We start from the raw sequence: 21,310 nt of genomic DNA on the forward strand, positions 1-21,310 counted from the left end.
AGTGTCTGTGCAGGAAGCCGCAATGTAACCTCCTCATCTTCTTCCTCCTCCACCTCCTCTGCTGAGCTACTCAGCTGTGTGCCTCTGAGTTCACACCAAGTGGGATCTACAATCTCATCATCAGCCTCTCTGTTCTGCTACCCCTCGCCCTAAGAGTCACCCTCCTCCTCTTCCTGCCCTGACAGCACAGTACAGTCCATGTGCACCTCAAGTATGTGAGTTTTATTAAGATCACCTCCAGGTGATCAAGGGTTTACGTCTGGTAATGAGGGTCTGGATTCTGCTTGGACTTCGTCCAGCCCCAGGTCTAACTGAAAATTAATTTGCCCATCGATGCAGATGCTTTCCTCCTGATTCTGTGAATATTTGGTGCAGACCTCTGATGCCCATGGAATAGAATGTATGAAAAGCTCTGCAGACTTGCCCATCTGTGGTTCCCCACATTCAGTTGGGCAGTTGGAGAGTTGTGATGGGCGGGAATCAAGGGCAGTTGGGGTGCCACCTCTGTGGCATGTACTGTGTGTGATATTAAGGTGCAGGAAGAGGAGGAGAGGCCACTTGATGCAATACTTGCCATCCACTGAATCACATGCTCTTTCTGGCCCTCTTCTACAAGGTAGCCGCTGTGCAGCTGCCAGAGAAAGAGAATCAAGTAGCCCATGCAGGAACAGATGTTGTCAGTTGTCTTTGGATAGGATGAGATGGTGTATGTTCAGTAGAGCTTTCAGTAACATTACTGTAATGACCAGAGGTCCGAATAAGATCCAGTGAGTCACAAACCAAGACCAAGGCAGAAATCTCCAACGGTATTTACTCAAAGGCAAAATAATAAAGGTAATATAGAGAATATTAAGGCAGATGCACCCCAAAGTTACACTAGCTCAGCAGCAGCTGAAATCACTGTGCCACTCCAAGGTCTCCGAGAACTGTATGCTACAACAGACTAATAAGAAATTTACCTAACAGGGCAACTAAAAACAGGAACAAGTGTAAATTGAATGTAGTGTTATCAAGGGAGCCCCTGGAATGGCACACTGAGTATAACTTACACACCTCTAATATTCAATACACCTCTAAGGTAACCATTAAACACTCTGGACAGGGATACCCGGGTATCTATGACTATTGGTACCGTATCCTGAGATAGATCTCCTCTCAGGCAAGAATCTGCACAGGCTGCAGCCAGTCCATATCTTCAGCGCCAATAAGTTACAGCAAGCTCCTCTTGTCTGATCGGCCGATGCCGAGCCCAAACGCCGGGGACTTAGTTAGTGGTCTCACGATGTTGTCTCTGCTTCTGTAGCTCCTAGGAATGCTTCCACGACAACCCGTCCGTTTCTGTATCAGCAGTCTGTCAGACTTGTTTCTCCACTTAATGCACAGGGAATCCACAGACTCTCAAACACGTAGTGGGTTTGCAGTAAAGTTTCAGTCTTTCAAAATAAAGGTTAGCTCCTCTCCAGAAAAACGTTAGGAACAAAAGGTCTCTCAATAGCTTCTTTTTCTCCAACAAACTCGCAGTCAATTCCACACACAGTCTCTTTGTTATATCACAGCAGCTTCTGCTCTTTCTTCCCGCCTTTCTCTTCTCTGCTCTCCCTTCCTTGTTTCACTTTACACACGAGATACCAGACCCCACCCCCCAGCACACATTGTCTCTCGGAGTCTTGCAGGGTCTGTTCTCTGCTGCAGCAGGCAAAAACCACAGGGTCCTAGTGCCCTCTCAGTGGGACTACAGTTCACCCTCTTACATTACTACCTAACGTACACCTTTAACAACAAGCCTATTCCCCCTTTAACCATCACCTTGCTATTTATGTTGGATGTACCCTTCCCCTTTTTTAACCAGCTGTTTTACAACCCTAGGCCCAGACCTGTCAGTCACCTGTCACTAAATTAGCAATCAATATTTATTTGCTGAGATAGTGTATCTGGACTGCACTATTAGCAGAAAATATTCAGATTCAGAAATGTGGCCTGGTGTCTGGACCACACTATTAGCACAAACGATTTAGATTCTGAAATGTGGACTCCTGGCTGCACCACACTATTAGCCCAAACTATTTATATTCTTAAAGGTGGACTCCTGACTGCACCACACTATTACAACAAACTATTTAGATTCTGAAAGTGGCCTAGTCTCTGGCCTACATTATTATCACAAAGGAATTATATGCTGAAAAGTAAATTTCACACAGGATCCTATCTATGTGAACTAGCTGACAATAAACATCCTGGCTAACTATCTGACTACTTACAGCAGAAGCAGGAGCAGTCTCTGCCCTGTTACACTGACAAAATGGTGCAAAAACAGCATGTCCTCTTTTTATACAGAGAGGGACATGTGACTTCGGCAGCCAATGATAGAAGCCCTTATGTTTGGACGTTGTGGATGGTTTCTGCACCATGATTTGCTGCCGGAATCTCCACACATTAAAGGGACACTGTCACCTGAATTTGGAGGGAACAATCTTTAGCCATAGGGGCGGGGTTTTTGGGTGTTTGATTCACCCTTTCCTTACCCGCTGGCTGCAATATGGGATTGAAGTTCATTCTCTGTCCTCCGTAGTACATGCCTGCACAAGGCAATCTTGCCTTACGCAGGCGTGTACTATGGAGGACAGAGAATGAACTTCAATCCCATATTGCAGCCACCACGCAGCCAGCGGGTAAGGAAAGGGTGAATCAAACACCCGAAAACCCCGCCCCTATGGCTAAAGATTGTTCCCTCCAAATTCAGGTGACAGTGTCCCTTTAAGTTAATTTAAAAAAAATACAGTCTGACACTACTCTGACATCTCTCCATCCCCTTCCCTCATCAAACACGTCCTCTCCGATCATCATGCAGTACCACTATCCTAGCCAAAGTCCTAACAAAAGCATTAGTGGAAACTCAATAATTTACTGAGCTTTGGCTGAATTTTGCCGATTTTGAGGGAAAATGCTCGGGAATCGGAATGTGCAATGTTCGTGTCGAGTTTAAGATTGACAAACGTTTTCCGAACAAGTTCGCTCATCTCTAATTGTGTGCACAGTTTTTGAGAACATGTTAATCTCATGTACTGGATATCTATAAAGTATAGTACATCTGGAGCGCCCCCACGCGTAAGGGCAATGGGGTACTCGGTACCGGGTTCTTCTCAGTTCAGGGGATGTCACAGTGGCCCGACCCGGTCCGTGGCCCTTTGAAGGGCTCTCAATTAAAGGTGTAGTTTGTCTAGTGTTCGTGACGGCACCTGTGGTATTCGGTCAGGGTGACCGACGCTGCTAGGGGTCCGCTGGGGTGATGGAGTGGCAGCTAGATGGTATACCTTCCCACAGGTGAAGTATGTCCCCAGGGCTTCCCAGATGTGTAGGTAGTGATGGTGGATGATGTAAGGTGCGGAGAATAACAAGGTTGCAGTCTCTTTACCTTTTACTGGAAGCTTCAGCATCCACAGTCCAGGGTGCAGAACACAGGGCAGGCAGAGTCCGGCCGGTCCAAAGGCAAATCCAGAGTCCCCTTATCCAGGTGGAAATCAGTAGCCTTCCTACTGTGTGTTGTAGTACTTTCCTGCTGAGCACCACGGGATATTCCTCATAACTTTTGTGGGTGTTTCTGATGTCTTTCTCTCTCTGTCCCTCAGATGGTGTGGATAGGACAAACCCGTTTGACTGATGGCCTGAGGCTTGTTTATAGGGACCCTAGAGACGCCACGACCCCCACAATTTGCCACTGTGTCTTCATAGGTATTAAGGTCGGGCAGCCAACTTGGAATTGACTGTCCTGATGGTCTCTGAAGTAATGCGTAGAGTCAATTACTCCTTCGGTGTTCCGGCCACCGGCTACGCGCCTCAGAAGGAGGCTGCCTATCTCAGGGCAGAACTCCTCCCGGTGTTTTCTCCTTGTGCTGTGACTTCGTTTCTCAGTCTCTACAACACAGTTCTCTTCGTGTTCTTTCTTAGGATGCTGCCGCACGTGGGGCAGGCGCAGCTCCGTAGCTTTCTATCCCGCTAGGCCTCTGTCAGGATCCCACCCCTGACAGGGACCCTCTGTCTGCAGCTCAGATGTTCCTCCTTTTCCCCGTCTACCTGGCAGGTGTTGCCTGGGCAAAGCCCAGCCAGCGTCTCTCTAACTTTCTATCCAAACCACCAGTTTTACCCTTCTGTGAGGAGTGCCCTACTAGATAGGAGCATGGCTCCCCCTGGTGGATTGGAGTGTGAAGTGTGGTGTATGTTTTGTGATACCTGGAAAGATGAACTCCTTTATTACCCTCAGATGTAATATCACTCCCCCTGGTGGAAGAATAATATTACTGCAGCAACCAGGACTCTGGGGCGCTGCACATCTACTTGAAAGAAAACTTTCCAATTTCAAATACATGATTTCCCCATCAATAACCCATCTTGACTACTATAACACCCTACTCTGTGACACCCACATAAGGGCTCATTCAGTCATACATTTTTCCATTTTTTATTATTTTTTTGGTCCTTTCAAAATCATGGAGACATGTCTGATATTGATCCGAGTGTTGGATCAAAATTGGCAAAGCAAGTCTACACATCCATTAAAAAAAATCAGAAAATACTTGGATGTCATCCGAGTGGTGTCCATTTTTCACCGACTGCTAGATAGGAAAAGATAGAGAAACTTGTTTATTTTTTCTCTCCCAAGGATCCCCCATCCTCAGTAACTCACTTCTTCAACATATCTGATTGTCTTCATGATCAAAGCTTTCAGAAAACTCAACTAATCAGGAAAGCCTACAGGCTGTAATAAACCTGATGACACCATATTACCAATGAACCTGCTTTAAACCCCCCAATCTACTGTCTCCTTGCCTAAGGGTATGTGCACACGTCCGGATTTCTTGCAGAAATTTCCTGAAGAAAACCGGAAATTTTCTGCAAGAAATCCGCATTTTTTTTTTTGCGGTTTTTTTCCGTTTTTTTCGTGTTTTTTTTAGCATTCTGCAAGCGTAATTAGCTTGCAGAATGCTAAAGTTTTCCAAGCAATCTGTAGCATCGCTTGGAAAACTGACTGACAGGTTGGTCACACTTGTCAAACATAGCGTTTGACAAGTGTGACCATCTTTTTACTATAGATGCAGCTTATGCAGCATCTATAGTAAAAGAGAGAATGTTTAAAAATAATAAAAAAAATAAAAAAATGCTTATACTCACCCAGACATCTCCTCAGCGACGTCCGTTCCTCTTCCTATAGCTGGTGTGTGCGCGCAGGACCTTCCATGACGTCGCGGTCACGTGAGCGGTCACATGACCGCTCACGACCAATCACAAGACAGTGACGTCATCACAGGTCCTTCACCGCACACCAGCTACAGAAACCGAAGCGGCAGCATGTAGCGGAGAGGCGGGAAGACATCGAGGGTGAGTATAGGACTATTTTTTATTTTAATTCTTTTTTTTTTACCAATTATATGGTGCCCAGTCCGTGGAGGAGAGTCTCCTCTCCTCCACCCTGGGTACCAACCGCACACAATCTGCTTACTTCCCGCATGGTGTGCACCGCCCCGTGCGGGAAGTAAGCAGATCAATGGACTCCTGGGTGTGCGGAATCCCCTGCAATTCCGCATTTTAATGAACATGTTGCTTTTTTTTCTGCGATGTGATTTTTTCGCGGAAAAAAAGGCTACATTTGCACAAAAAATGCAGAATACACTGAAAATAATGGGAGGCATATGTTAGCATTTTTTTCGCGTTTTTATCACGTTTTTATAGCGAAAAAACGCGAAAAAACCACGAAAAATACTGAACGTGTGCACATGGCCTAACACCTTGGAGATTGAGTCCTTGATGGCACATCCCCTCTGTACCAGTCTACCACTGTTAGTTAAAAAGAACTCTGTGAGCGCAGAATGACTGTTCAAACCAAGTACACAAGCTCAGTGCACCATGGCAGGGCCACACAGTTCAGTGCACCTTCTCACCTACTTGTTTCCCCTATATCTCCTCCACCCTCTATTTTGATTGACAGTTCTGGCTTTATAGATGCAGAGATAGAGGGAAAGAAAGTAGGTGGAACAATGCATGTAAAGGTTTGGCCACACCAAAGTTCACCAAGCTCCTGTGCTTGGTTTAAACAGTCATTCTGTGCTGACACAGTCCCTTTAATATACTTGCCTGTATATTATATATGTTTTATATGTATGTGGTTTAACCCCTTTCTGCCATCCGATGTACTATTCCATTCATGTGACCTGGGCCTTACTTCCTATGGACGGAATAGTACAACATACGCGTTCAGCCACGCTCGCGGGGGGAGCGCGGACGATCGCGGCTGGCTGTCAGCTGATTATCACAGCTGACACCCGGGACTAAGTGCCAAGTGTGGTCATGGACCACTCCTGGTACTTTAACCCCCGGAACACTGCGATCAAACAAAATTGCAGCGTTCCAGTGCCATAGAGAAGCATCACGCAGGGGGGGGGGGGCCCTACGTGCTTCCCTGAGACCCCCAGAAAAACACGATGTGATCACGTTGTTCTGAGGTTCTCTCTGCCTGCAGACCCCCCGATCCAAGATGGCCGCGGGGTCCTTCCGGGTCCTGCAGGGAGGTGGCTTGTCAGTGCCTGCTGAGAGTTGGACCTGAGAAGCCTCCTTCACTGCCTGTCAGATCACTGATCTGACAGTGCTGTGCAAAGTGTCAGATCAGCGATCTGACTTTATACAGTCATGTCCCACCCTGGAACAATGTAAAAAAGTAAAAAAATATATATATATATTATACTGTGTAAAAATATGTATTTTAAAATTCCTAAATAATAAAAAAAATATTGTTCCAATAAATACATTTCTTTATGTAAATAAAAAAACAATAAAAGTACACATATTTAGTATCACCGCGTCTGTAACGACCCGACCTATAAAACTGTCCCACTAGTTAACCCCTTCAGTGAACACCGTAAAAAAAATTAATAAAAAACGAAGCAAAAAACAATGCTTTATCATCATACTACCGAACAAAAAGTGGAATAACACAAGATGAAAAAGATGGATATAAACAAACATAGTACCGCTGAAAATGTCATCTTGTCCCTCAAAAAATAAGCCACCATACAGCATCATCAGTGAAAAAATAAAAAAGTTATAGCCCTCAAAATAAAGTAATGCAAAAATAATTATTTTTTATATGAAATAGTTTTTATTGTATAAAATCAGTGATGCAAAAATTTGGTGATACAAAAACTATTTTTTGCAATAAAAAGCGTCTTTTAGTGTGTGACAGCTGCCAAACATAAAAACCCCCTATAAATAGTAAACCAAACCCCCCTTTATCACCCCTTAGTTAGGGAAAAATAATAAAATAAAAAATATATATTTATTTCCATTTTTCCATTAGGGTTAGGGTTGGGGCTAAAGTTAGGGTTAGGGTTGGGGCTAAAGTTAGGGCTAGAGTTGGGACTAAAGTTAGGGTTAGGGTTGGGATTACATTTACAGTTGGGGTTAGGGTTGGGATTAGGGTTGGGATTAGGGTTAAGGGTGTGTCAGGGTTAGGGGTGTGGTTAGGGTTATGGTTAGGTGTTATGATCCTTAGTGGTTGAGGATCACAAATTACTCCAGCTAAGTAACATACATAGAACAAGCTCTAGGGAGGTGGCAAACTGGACTGACCGCAAATCTGAACCTATCCAAACACACTAGAAGTAGCCGGTGAACGTGCCTAAAAATCCTAGACGTCTCGAGCCAGCCTGAGGAACTAACTACCCCTAGAGAGAAAGAAAGACCTCTCTTGCCTCCAGAGAAATAATCCCCAAAGATATAGAAGCCCTCAACATATAATAACGGTGAGGTAAGAGGAAGGCACATACACAGGGGTGAAAACAGATTTAGCAAATGAGGCCCACTAACACTAGATAGCAGAAAATAGTAAAGGGGTCTGTGCGGTCAGTAAAAAACCCTTACAAAATATCCACACTGAGATTTCAAGAACCCCCGCACCAACTAACGGTGTGGGGGGAGAAACTCAGTCCCCTAGAGCAACCAGCAAGCGAGGAAATCACATTTTAGCGAGCTGCACTAAAAACATAATAAATGCTGATAATCAAAAAATGATCAAACAAAAACTTAGCTTGTCTTGGAGAGACTGGGAGCAAGGTAGTCACAAGGAATCTGAAGAGCACTGAATACATTGAGAGCAGGCAAGGAACTGAGTATCCAGGTGAGCTAAATAGGAAACCAACCAAGGATAACGAACCAGCTGATGCTGCCAACCTGCAGAAAGACAACACTACACAGTACCGCTTGTGACCACTAGAGGGAGCCCAAAAACAGAGTTCACAACAGTTAGGGTTGGGATTAGGGTTAGAGGTGTGTTGGGGTTAGGGGTGTGTTGGGGTTAGGTGTGTGGTTAGGGTTGGGATTATGGTTATAGGTGTGTTTGGGTTAGAGTTGGAGTAAGACTTGGGGGGGTTCCACTGTATGGGCACATCAGGGGTTCTCCAAACGCGACATCACGTCCAATCTCAATTCCAGCCAATTCTGCATTGAAAAAGTAAAATGCTGCTCCTTCCCTTCTGAGCTGTGCCGTGCACCCAGTGGTTTGGATAGACTATATGTGAGCCTAATTGTTTTTTTATAGGGGCGCTTTAAATTACATTCTACTTTACTGTGCTACTTTATTACTTGCTGCTGCTACTGCTCCCCATTTGTATAGAGGCTTTACTCTGCCCTGTCTTTTTAACTATTTTTTTTTATTTTTGTTATTCAATAAAGTATTTCTTTAAATTTTACTATTGTGCTTCTTCTCACTTCTTATCTACATGGCACCTACCATAGTAGATTATGTTGATAAAGTTCCTTAGGGGGTCTTTTTTCCAAAATGGTGTCACTTGTGGGGGGTTTCCACTGTTTAGGCACATCAGGAGCTCTCCAAATGCGACATGGCGTCCGATCACAATTCCAGCCAATTTTGCATTGCCATGTGCCCAAACAGTGGTTTACCCCCACATATGGGGTATCGTCATTCTCAGGACAAATTGTACAACAACTTTTGGGGTCCAATTTCTCCTGTTACCCTTGGTAAAATAAAACAAATTAGAGCTGAAGTAATTTTTTCGTGAAAAAAAAATAAATGTTATTTTTTCTTAACATTCCAAAAATTCCTGTGAAGCACCTGAAATATGTCACGAGAAAACAACGTCAGAATCACTGGGCTCCATGGAAGCATTCCACAGTTATTACCTCATAAAGGGACAGTGGTCAGAATTGTAAAAATTGGCCCGGTCATTAACGTGCAAACCACCCTTGGGGGTTAAGGGGTTAAAGCAAAAAGTAACAATTTTTTTTATCTTGTAGAACAGGATGACAATGGCCAAATTAATTAATACATATCACACCTATGGTGCTGCCGTCCCAAAGGTTTCCATCCAAGACATGGATGAAGAGATTAACAACATGGAAAACGGTGAAAGCAGGTACAATATACATGTCATTTTTCAGTATAGCGCAGGCATTCTCAGACTGGGCTAAAATACTCATGATGAAATCAATGCAATGTATAATACATACAGGACATACAGTGGGGGGGGGGGAAATAAGTATTTGATCCCTTGCTGATTTTTGTAAGTTTGCCCACTGACAAAGACATGAACAGTCTATAAATTTAAGGGTAGGTTAATTTTAACATTGAGAGATAGAATATCAAAAATAAAATCCAGAAAATCACATTGTATAAATTATATAAATTTATTTGCATTTTGCAGTGAGAAATAAGTATTTGATCCCCTACCAACCATTAAGAGTTCTGGCTCCTACAGACCAGTTAGACTCTCCTAATCAACTCGTTACCTGCATTAAAGACAGCTGTCTTACATATTCACCTTTACAAAAGACTCCTGTCCACAGACTGAATCAGTCAGACTCTAACCTCGACAACATGGGCAAGACCAAAGAGCTTTATAAGGATGTGAGGGACAAGATCATAGACCTGCAAAAAGCTGGAACGGGCTACAAAACCATAAGTAAGACGCTGGGCGAGAAGGAGACAACTGTTGGTGCAATAGGAAGAAAATGGAAGAAATACAAAATGACTGTCAATTGACATCGATCTGGGGCACCATGCAAAGTCTCACCTCGTGGGGTATCCTTCATCATGAGGAAGGTGAAAGATCAGCCTAAAACTACACGGGGGAACTTGTTAATGATCTCAAGGCAGCTGGGACCACAGTCACCAAGAAAACCATTGGTAACATATTACGCCATAAAGGTTTAAAATCCTGCAGTACCCGCAAGGTCCCCCTGCTCAGGAGGCACATGTGCAGGCCCGTATGAAGTTTGCCAATGAACACCTGGATGATTCCATGAGTGATTGAGAGAAGGTGCTGTGGTCAGATGAGACAAAAATTGAGATCTTTGGCATTAACTCAACTCGCCATGTTTGGAGGAAGAGAAATGCGGCCTATGACCCAAAGAACACCATCCCCACTGTCAAGCATGGAGGTGGAAACATTATGTTTTGGGGGTGTTTCTCTGCTAAGGACACAGGAATACTTAACTGCATCAATGGGAGAATGGATGGAGCCATGTACCGTAAAATCCTGAGTAACAACCTCCTTCCATCCGCCAGGACATTAAAAATGGGTCGTGGCTGAGTCTTCCAGCAAGACAATGACCCAAAACATACAGCCAAGGCAACAAAGGAGTGGCTCAAAAAGAAGCACATTAGGATCATGGAGTTGCCTAGCCAGTCTCCAGACCTTAATCCCATAGAAAACTTATGGAGGACGTTGAAGCTCTGAGTTGCCAAGCGACAGCCTCAAAATCTTAATGAGTTAGAGATGATCTGCGAAGAGGAGTGGACCAAAATTTCTTCTGACATGTGCACAAATCTCTTCATCAACTACAAAAAAGTCTGACTGCTGTGCTTGCCAACAAGGGTTTTGCCACAAAGTATTAAGCCTTGTTTGCCAGAGGGATCAAATACTTATTTCTCACTGCAAAATGCAAATAAATGTATATAGTTTATACAATGTGATTTTCTGGATTTTATTTTTGATATTTTATCTCTCAATGTTAAAATTAGCCTAAACTTAAAATTATAGACTGTTCATGTCTTTGTAAGTGGGCAAACTTACAAAATCAGGAAAGGATCAAATACTTATTTCCCCCACTATAGTATAATACATGATATGTTACTCCTTATATGTTACACTTTAAAACCTCCATAGGCCTCATCAAATTACAATTTTGCCATTGAAATATTGCAACATTTTCAAAATATTTAAGTTATTACCTAGTTTTTATCTTGTTGATATCAGACTTGTAAGTAAGCGAGGAGAAAGCAATGATATGGTAAATCCAAAGGATCACGTAAACTGTTACAGCATATTCTCAAGCAGGAATCGGGTACAGATGGTCACTGCATCCTCACACCGGTAAGTACCTACGGTAGTTATCTTTGCATCCTTAAAAGTTTTGACCAGAATGAGTGAAGAATTGTCTGTTTTTGTCTCCAGATAAACCAACACATTTGTACATTGGTTATATCAGGTTTGCAGTTATGCCCCATTCACTTGCATGGGGAACAGCTGCAATACCAGACACAGGTCAGAAACAGATATGGGACCGTTCCTGTGTTTTTGTTTTTTATTAATCCCGTGCAACCCCTATAAATTAAAGTTAGTTCACTTTAAATTAATAAATTGTTATGAACAGGAGGAGTATGAATACCGTAGAAAAACTCTACCTGCGCACTAAGAACCAGAGGAAGAGATTCTTATACAAAGCTTCCAGATGGCTCGTGACATTAGTGTATAGGAGTAGAGCCGAGTAAAGATGTTCGGAAAACGATTGCCAAACATAAATTCGGCACAAATATGGTGCATTCGGATTAGTAATCGGTAACACGAGCATTTTTCTTAAAATGGAAAAAAGGCGGTAACATTCGGTAAAAGATAGAATAAAAGCCAGCAATTCATGTGCTGCTTTCAGTGAAATTACAGAGTAACAGGTTAGAATAGAAAAGATAGATAAGGTATATACACATAGAATACATATATATATACAGGGCCGGCGTTAAGGGCAGGCAGACTAGGCAGCTGCCTAGGGCCCCCGCTGCCTTAGGGGCCCCCAGCCAGGGGCGGACATACTGCTGATGGCACTGCTCCAGGGCACAGCAGTGGAGGGGGGCCCCTGCAGGCAGGCCCAATATGCAGGATCGGGCCCATCTCACTCCCTCCTGTAATCATGGAACACCGGGTGCCGGGGAGAGAGCGGGGCGCGAAGTGCAGGAGATCAAAAAGGGGGCGTGTCATGCAGGGAGAGACGCTGGCCAATGAACGCTTTCCTTACCTCACCATGACCAGACTGAGGAGAGCGCTCACTGGTTGCCGTCCTCCTGCATGGCGCGTCCCAATCGTGAGTACTCACAGTCAGGGCCCAGGGGCAGCACCGCACAGCACATAGTCTCTGGCAGTGGAGGAAGAGCAGGACTTACAGGGGTCTTCTGCTCCCTCCACTGTTCTGTTCAGAGCAGGCTGCAGCATCTCCTCACTGTGAAGAGATGGGGGAGGAGCTCACTGACTGCAAGGGACAGCAGGGGAGCACCAGGGGGCTGATATCAGTGCTGTCTGCTCTGTGCCCCATCCCGCACAGTGGGGTCTGCAGTCCTCTCCAGCTAAACTGACCTCCAGGGCTCCTCTGATCACCTATACAAGATTAGTATGTATGTATATGCTTGTATGTGTATGTGTGCATCTGTGTGTATCTATGTGTATCTATGTGTATGTTTCTATCTGTGTGTATATCTGTGTATGTATGTACGGCATATGTGTGTGTATGTATGGTATATTTGTATGGCTGTGTGTGTATGCATGTACAGTATGTGTATGTCTATGTGTGTATGTATGTACAGTATATGTGTGTATCTGTGTATGTGCAATAAATTTGTATGGATATATGGTATATATGTATGTTTATGTGCATGTACATACAGTATATGTGTATGTATATGTGTGTACGGTATGTGTATATACTGTATGTGTGTATGTATGGTACGTGTATGTGTATCTGTATGTTCGGTATATGTGTATGCATGTTCAGTATATGTGTATGCATGTACGGTATATGTATGTACGGTATGTGTATTTGGGTGCATGTATGGTATATGTATGTAGGGTATGTGTGTAATATATGTGTATATAACTGTATCTGTGTATGTACGGTATATGTGTGTGTATGTATGTAAGGTATGTGTATGTATGTATGGTATATGTATGTGTATCTGTGTGTATGTACGGTATATGTATGTACGGTATATGCATGTGTGTATGTACGGTATATGTATGTACGGTATATGCATGTGTGTATGTACGGTATGTGTATGTATGACGGTATATGTATGTGTATCTGTGTGTATGTTCGGTATATGTATGTACGGTATTTGTGTGAATGTACGGTATATGCATGTGTATTTGTGTGTATGTATGGTATATGTATGTGTTTGCATATACTGTATTTGTATGTGTATCTGTGTGTATGTACGGTATGTGTGTGTATGTACGGTATATGTATGTGTATTTGTGTGTATGTATGCTATATGTATGTGTTTGCATATACTGTGTTTGTATGTGTATTTGTGTGTATGTATGGTATATGTATGTACGGTATGTGTATACTATATGTGTATATAACTGTATGTGTGTATGCATGTAAGGTAGATGTCTGTGTATGTATGTACGGTATGTGTATCTGTGTTTATGTACGGTGTATGTATGTACAGTATATGCCGGAACAAAAATCATTGTTCTCATCAGCACATCGCCCAGTTAAAACTGCAGATATGCTGCTAAGATGATACTGTATGGGGGACAGATTGATTTACTAGTGATCATTCTGTCCCCATCATTATTCCTCAGCCAGTGTAAAGAGGCTGGAAACAAGTGTCGAATGACTTCAATATTGTTGATCACACTCGTTTAGTGGTCTGAAATCAGCGCATGTAGCTACAACCAAAATGTTTCTGTGTGATGTGCAATATGTTAGTATTTGGGGCCCCATTTTAAACTTTTGCCTAGGGCCCCACTTTGCCTAAAACCGGCCCTGTATATATATATATATATATATATATATATATATATATATATATATATATATACTAGATTGTGGCCCGATCCTAACGCATCGGGTATTCTAGAATATGCATGTCCCCGTAGTATATGGACAATGATGATTCCAGAATTCGCGGCAGACTGTGCCCGTCGCTGATTGGTCGAGGCAACCTTTATGACATCATCGTCACCATGGCAACCATTATGACATCTACGTCGATACTGTGCCCGTCGCTGATTGGTCGAGGCCTGGCGGCCTCGACCAATCAGAGACGCGGGATTTCCAGGACAGACAGACAGACAGAAAGACAGACAGACAGACAGACGGAAAAACCCTTAGACAATTATATATATAGAAGAGATATATATATATAGATGTCAGTGACACGCAAATATATTTGTATTTATATTACATAGATAGATAGATAGATAGATAGATAGATAGATAGATAGAAGAAAAGCCGGTAATTCAGCAGCCGCGGTAGTGTAAAATCACAGCAGGAGCCGACAGGATAGAGATTGATTACATACAGTACATACAATACAAATAGAATATGTAGATATACAGATGACAGTGAAAGATACAATTAGTACAGTGTGTGTGCAGCTTACTGTACATGTATTTAATTAATGAAAGATTATTTTTCTCAAAAAAATGGCGTGGGCTCCCGCACAATTTTCGTAACTAGCAGAGAGAAAGACAATGGCTGAGGGCCGATGTTTATAGCCTGGAAAGGCGGTAATACCATGGAGCTTCCCAGGCTATTAATATCAGCTCACAGCTGTATACTGTGACGTAAAAAATAATGACGTAGGGTCCCCCTATAATTAATAGCCAGCAAATGCTATGCAGACAGCTGCGGGCTGAAATTAATAGCTTAGGAAGGGGCCATGGATACTGCCCCCAGGCTAAAAACATCAGCTCTCAGCCACCCCAGAAAAAGCACATCTTTAGGATGTGCCAATTGGGCACTTAGCCTCCCTCATCCCACTTGCCCTGTAGCAGGTGACATCATGCCCCAATGTTAGTAATGGAGTGGCGTCAATAAGACACCCCCATAACTAACCCCATAGTCACATTGTATAAAAATAGAGACCCAGAAAAAAGACCTTTAATTTAACAAATGACAGACTCCTTTATTAATCTCAATTAAACCATACTTACAACCATAATTCAACCAAAGCCCTCGTTCTCCTGTAATAAACCAAAAATAAAAAAGCAACAATATACCATACCTGTCGGTTGTTCTGTTCCACGCCGTAATCCATGTCTGGGGGATAATTAGTTTTCAACCTGGACGGTGCCAAGAGGCTACGGTCTAAGCTGTGAACCACTGGTGAATGAGATGCTGCGAGCTCAGCCTCAGTGACTAGCGGTGACGTCACTGAGGCTCCGTTCTGAGATATCCCCGCTAGTACCGTGAAAAAGTCGCACGGTGCAGAGGCAAGTTCACCGCAGTGAAATTCTCCCAGTGAGATTCTCCTGGTGAACTCGCCTCTGCACCGTGCGACTTTCTCACGGTACTAGTGGGGATGTCACCGAGGTCACGCAATTCATCCTGGCTGTGAACGTAGCCTCAGTGATGTCTCTGCTAGTCGCTGAGGCTGCGCTCGCAGCACCGCATTCACCAGTGGTTCTCAGCCTGGACTGTTGCATCTTGGCACCGACCAGGTTGAAAACTAATTATCCCCCAGACATGGATTACGGCGTGGTTCAGAACGATGGACAGGTATGGTATATTGTTGTTTAATTGAGATTATTAAAGGAGTCTGTGTCATTCTTTCAATTAAAGGACTTTATTCTGGCTGTGTCTTTATTTACCATATAACTATAGGATAAGTAATGGATAGGGGTCTTATAAACACCTCTCTATTACTAACCTTGGCGCTTGATGTCACCGGACAATACAAAGGTGACATCAACCCCACAAATATGAACCCCACTTGCCACTGCTACAAGGGAAGTGGGAAGATCCGGGCAAAGCGCCAGAATTGCCATATCTAATAGATGTGCCTTTTACCCGCCTGAAAATACCAGCCCCCAGCTGTCTGCTTTAGCAAGGCTGGTTGTCAAAAATGGGGGGGGGGCCTTGGTATGTTTTTAAATTAATTATTTAAATAATTAAAAATACCCCTCTATTCTTGATAACCAACATTGCCGAAGCTGTCAGCTGAGGGTTGCAGCTGTGAGTTTTGCCTGACTGGTTACCAAAAATACAGGGGAACCAACGCAGGTTTTTTTAAATTATTTATTTACAGAGCAGGAGTGGCTGATGAATACTCCCATCCGCCGCTCCTGCTCCCCCATTAGCGGCAGTGTCAGCTGATGGGAGCTGTAGTCCTATCGGCTGACACCAGTGACCGGAGGTAAACTTTTTACCTCCGATCACAGCTGCTGGCTGTGTGACTGGCGGGGATGATTTGACTGCCGATCAGAAGCGCTATGCCGGTGTTTCCCACTCTGTCTCTCAGCTTGGAAAACACCAGCTTTTGTGCTGTGTATGTCGGCTTTTGTGCTGTGTATGTGTAATCGACAATTAAATCGGTGAATATTCCAAATTCGGCCATCGTGAGCTGAACCGAACATTGAAATATTCGCTCATTTCTATTTAGGAGCCTTGACCAAAGCAGGTAATGCCATGGTTCAAAAAATTGAGAGAGCCAGAGAGGAACAGTTTAGCCATTGTAAGGAAAGTTGCAAACTTTGACAAAAGATATGTTTACCTCTAGAGTTCCACCATAAAAACTGTGCTTCTTTTTTTTAACAGAGGATCTGCATTGTCTTTTTGAACTCTACGGCTTTGAGTAAAAATATTAACATTTTTTCCCCAGTGAACAACATCTTCCTGGCACCGCTGCCACCAGTAACACTAATAACAGTAACAATAAGGATGAGTAAGTATTCAATATTCGTTGTTTGTATTACCAATATCAACTTTAAAGGGAACCTGTCAGCTCATTTTCCATATAGAAGTAGTGGAATGGCTGTATAGGTGCTTATCTCTAAATAGAAATGAATACCCTTTTTTGCAGAGATCTGATAATTCAGTCACGAGAAATCTAGTCAAGTCATATGCAAATCAGGATAGGAGTGCATTGTATTATTTCTTCCAAATGCACTTCCAGCACAGGCTTCCTTCATCGGAATATTCGTATGATAGTTATTGCATATCCTAGCAATATGTCATCCCTTAATAATTAATCGTTGGGAGCCATAATACCACAATCCACAATCCTGTGCTAGGTAAAGAGTTTTATCCGGCGATGCTCATTTCTGCATCAAAAGTGAGTGGTGCCGATGAGAATATAAGTCCATGGACCTGTGAGACGCGAGCATGAGTGGCAAGTATCATGCACATGTCTTAATGAACAGGACAAGTTTGTGATACCTGCTGATCATACATGCGTGTTAGCAGGTGACTGGGGCCATAACATCATCAGCACTGCATACTTACACTGCGGGAGTAAGTGGCACCGAATGGCGCCAGATAACCCCGTGTAAGTGCTACAGCTCCATAACTGCATTTCCTACTCATTTCCACTCCTGGTTCCCGCTGTGCAGGGAAATCAAGTGCAGCCACATCCACTTGAATAACCCTATTGTGCAGTTCCCTGAATAGCAGGTTGCTGGAAGAAATGATCTGCAAGGAATACAGTTATTAGAATTGTGGGAAAAATCCTAGTGCTATGTCATATCTTCCCATGGGACAAATCAGATTCAAAACATTTAATTATGTGTTAAAGTAACCTAACTAACCCATGGTCCTTTTTTTTGTAGGGAAGAAAAAAAGAATAAGAAAAAAGAAAAAAGAGAGTATGCATTGAAATTTACAAAAATTAAAAGCTGATCTCATTTCTGTTTGTTTTCAGTTCTCAGTTAACATCATGATAAATCATTGGCTGATCACATCTTTCATGTGGGTACACAAATAGTTGTTAATCGGCAGCACATCCTCGGTGCAAATGGATGTGCTGCTGACAATGACAGGAACTGGAACAAATTATCACACAAATTATTGTTTGTACGAATACCACAGTGAAAATGATCCTTAATGAGAAACAATTGAGTTCCTATATCATCGTCATGTTCTTGTTGCAGCCAAAGTAAAACCCTTGTTCGTCGGATTAAATGAGTTTTAAGCTCACTTGAAATCATCGTTCTCGGCAGCACGTCGTCTTGTGTAAACAGGACATGTGCTGCCGGGAATATTGATTTGTTATGTGCACAGAACAGTCTATTACTAATCGTTCTGGGCACCTCGAAAGGTTGTCACTCAAGTCTTAACAGGCTATAAAACGATCAGGGATGATTTAATGGTTGCCTGTTATTTGTAAATGGACCCTTCAATTATCGTGGTCTATTCTATGTTGTTTTCAAATATCCATTTTTTTTTAATTTAGCAAATCTGATCATAAAAAGGAAAAGAAAAAAGACAAAGAAAAAAAGAAAGACATGGAAAAAGTAACAAAAGACAAAAAGGAAAATGATAAGGATAAAAAAGAAAAAGAAAAATCTGGCAAGGACAAAGATAAAGGCAAAGATAAAGACAAAAAAGATGAGTAAGTGGTCACTGTGATCAGAAGCAGGATGTACAATATAGAGTATAAAGAATATAAGGAGATTGTGTAAATCTGCACATAATTTACATATGCACAAGAATGCTTATACACTTCCCAGTTTAGAAATAAGAAATATTTACTCTCAAGCGTTACATCTTGTATTCATTCTAAGAAATGGGATCAAAACTATGTCTCTAATATGAATTGTCTGGTTTACAAAGACAACCCATTGATTAGTAAATGTACCATTTAGTGTCTTACTTCTACTGCGGTAGCACTACATTTTGATCATGTAACAAAAAGATAGTCTATTGCAGAGAACTTCTTTAAAGGAGCACTCCAGACAAAATTTTTATGATATATTACAATCATCATATTACACAGCACTGTGAATTAATATTTATTCATTTTGACTTTCTACCCATTAAATTCTTCTTCTTTCTATGCCCTATACAGAAACAGGAAGTCTCTTGTTCCTACATTTATCATTCCCCTCTTCAGCTCCTGACCCAGCTGTTCCCTTGTCCCCCTGCCACAGACTTTTGTAGTGACTCGGGATTCATGCAGAAAAAAGAGACTTCCTGTTTCTACATAGAGCATAGAAGGATTGAGCTAGTCAGTTATTAGTCATGTGATGTCATAGATCTAATAGAAAAGAGAAGAATTACGGTAACTGGGTAGAAAGGCAAAATGAGCAATTGTAAGTACATGATTGAAATATATTAAGAGGATAAAAACTTTGATGGGAGCAGGAGGAGTGCTTCAAGGAGTTGTCTTAATGGGTAAAACTGCAAAGTGCAAGCAACTTTACGATTTACCCCTTAGTAAAACTCCTGTTTTCAAGATGTCTTGGGCAGAAGACCGCAGGGTCTGATTTCTCCTACGCCTGCACTGATTAGAAGCACTTCACCTTCATATTAAACGGTGTAAGTTTCTTTTAACAGTGCAGGGGTTAATCTGCTCAGTTGAGTGCTCCTGGAAGCTTTTTTATGTTAAGTGTTATGGACCTGGTGGTTAGGTGCACCAGGAATGACCTGATAGTTAAACACGGAATCAGGACGAGCTCTGGGGAAATGGGAACTCTGCTGACCGCAAACCCTACTCCTATCAACACAACTAGAAATAGCAGTGGAGTGTGCCTGACTCTGCCTAGACGCCTCTTCACAGCCTAAGAGCTAACTACCCCTAAAGAAAGGAAACAAAGCCTTACTTGCCTCAGAGAAATTTCCCCAAAGGTAAAGGCAGCCCCCCACAAGTATTGACTGTGAGATAAGAGGAAATCACAAACACAGGATGAAATAGGTTTTAGCAAAGAGAGGCCAGTCTAACTAAACAGATTGAGGATAGAAAAGGGATCTTTGCGGTCAACACAAAAAGCTACAAAAACCACGCAGTGTGCAAAAAATACCCCCGCACCGACTCACGATGCGGTGGTGCCACTCTGCACCCCCAGAGCTTCCAGCTAGCCAGGTAGTTTCATGATAGCAAGCTGGACTAAAACTTAGCAAGAAAAACCATATGTAACAAATGAACAAGCAGGAACTTAGCTTGTGCTGGAGTAGACAGGTCCTCAGAAAGATCCAGGAGAGATCTGAACCAGTACTAGAACATTGACAGCTGGCATGGAGTAACGATCTGAGTGGAGTTAAATAGCGAATCCAGCCTAGCCCTAAACGAGGGCAGCTGGAGAAGGAATCTCAGAACCAGCAGCTCCACTCACAGCCACCAGAGGGAGTCCACGGACAGAACTCACCGAAGTACCATTCATGACCACAGGAGGGAGTTCGAGAACGGAATTCACAACAGTACCCCCCCTTGAGGAGGGGTCACCGAACCCTCACCAGAGCCCCCAGGCCGATCAGGACGAGCCAAATGAAAGGCACGAACTAAATCGGCAGCATGGACATCAGAGGCAACAACCCAGGAATTATCCTCCTGACCATAGCCCTTCCATTTGACCAAGTACTGAAGTTTTCGTCTCGAAATACGAGAATCCAAAATCTTCTCCACCACATACTCCAACTCCCCCTCGACCAACACCGGAGCAGGAGGATCAACGGAGGGAACCATAGGCGCCACATATCTCTGCAGCAACGACCTATGGAACACATTATGGATGGCAAAAGAAGCAGGAAGGGCCAAACGAAATGATACAGGATTAAGAATTTCAGAAATCCTATAAGGACCAATGAAACGAGGCTTAAACTTAGGAGAAGAAACCTTCATAGGAACATAACGAGATGATAACCAAACCAAATCCCCAACACGAAGTCGGGGACCAACACGGCGACGGCGGTTAGCGAAACGTTGAGCCTTCTCTTGGGACAAGGTCAAATTGTCCACCACATGAGTCCAAATTTGTTGCAACCTGTCCACCACAGAATCCACACCAGGACAGTCCAAAGGCTCAACCTGCCCTGAAGAAAAACGAGGATGAAAACCAGAATTACAAAAAAAGGCAAAACCAAAGTAGCGGAACTGGCCCGATTATTAAGGGCGAACTCAGCTAATGGCAAGAAGGTCACCCAATCATCCTGATCCGCAGAAACAAAGCATCTCAGATAAGTTTCCAAAGTCTGATTGGTTCGTTCGGTTTGGCCATTTGTCTGAGGATGGAAAGCCGAAGAAAAAGACAAATCAATGCCCATCTTAGCACAAAAGGACCGCCAAAACCTTGAAACAAACTGGGAACCTCTGTC

General features: G+C 43.0%; 1 protein-coding gene across 1 annotated transcript in view; it reads left to right on the forward strand.

Moving 5' to 3' along the window:
• The window catches only part of CNGA1 (cyclic nucleotide gated channel subunit alpha 1), a 111,691-nt gene that overhangs the window by 63,681 nt on the left and 26,700 nt on the right, over positions 1–21,310 (forward strand). Inside the window, exons 2-6 of the mRNA XM_077279811.1 lie at positions 9,301–9,419; positions 11,262–11,378; positions 16,884–16,946; positions 17,830–17,865; positions 18,453–18,611. Coding sequence (XP_077135926.1) covers positions 9,307–9,419; positions 11,262–11,378; positions 16,884–16,946; positions 17,830–17,865; positions 18,453–18,611 — 488 coding nt within the window. The 5' untranslated portion in view covers positions 9,301–9,306. The remainder of the gene's footprint in view (positions 1–9,300; positions 9,420–11,261; positions 11,379–16,883; positions 16,947–17,829; positions 17,866–18,452; positions 18,612–21,310) is intronic.

This window comes from Ranitomeya variabilis, chromosome 1 (genome assembly GCF_051348905.1).
Source record: "Ranitomeya variabilis isolate aRanVar5 chromosome 1, aRanVar5.hap1, whole genome shotgun sequence".
NCBI lineage: Eukaryota > Metazoa > Chordata > Amphibia > Anura > Dendrobatidae > Ranitomeya > Ranitomeya variabilis.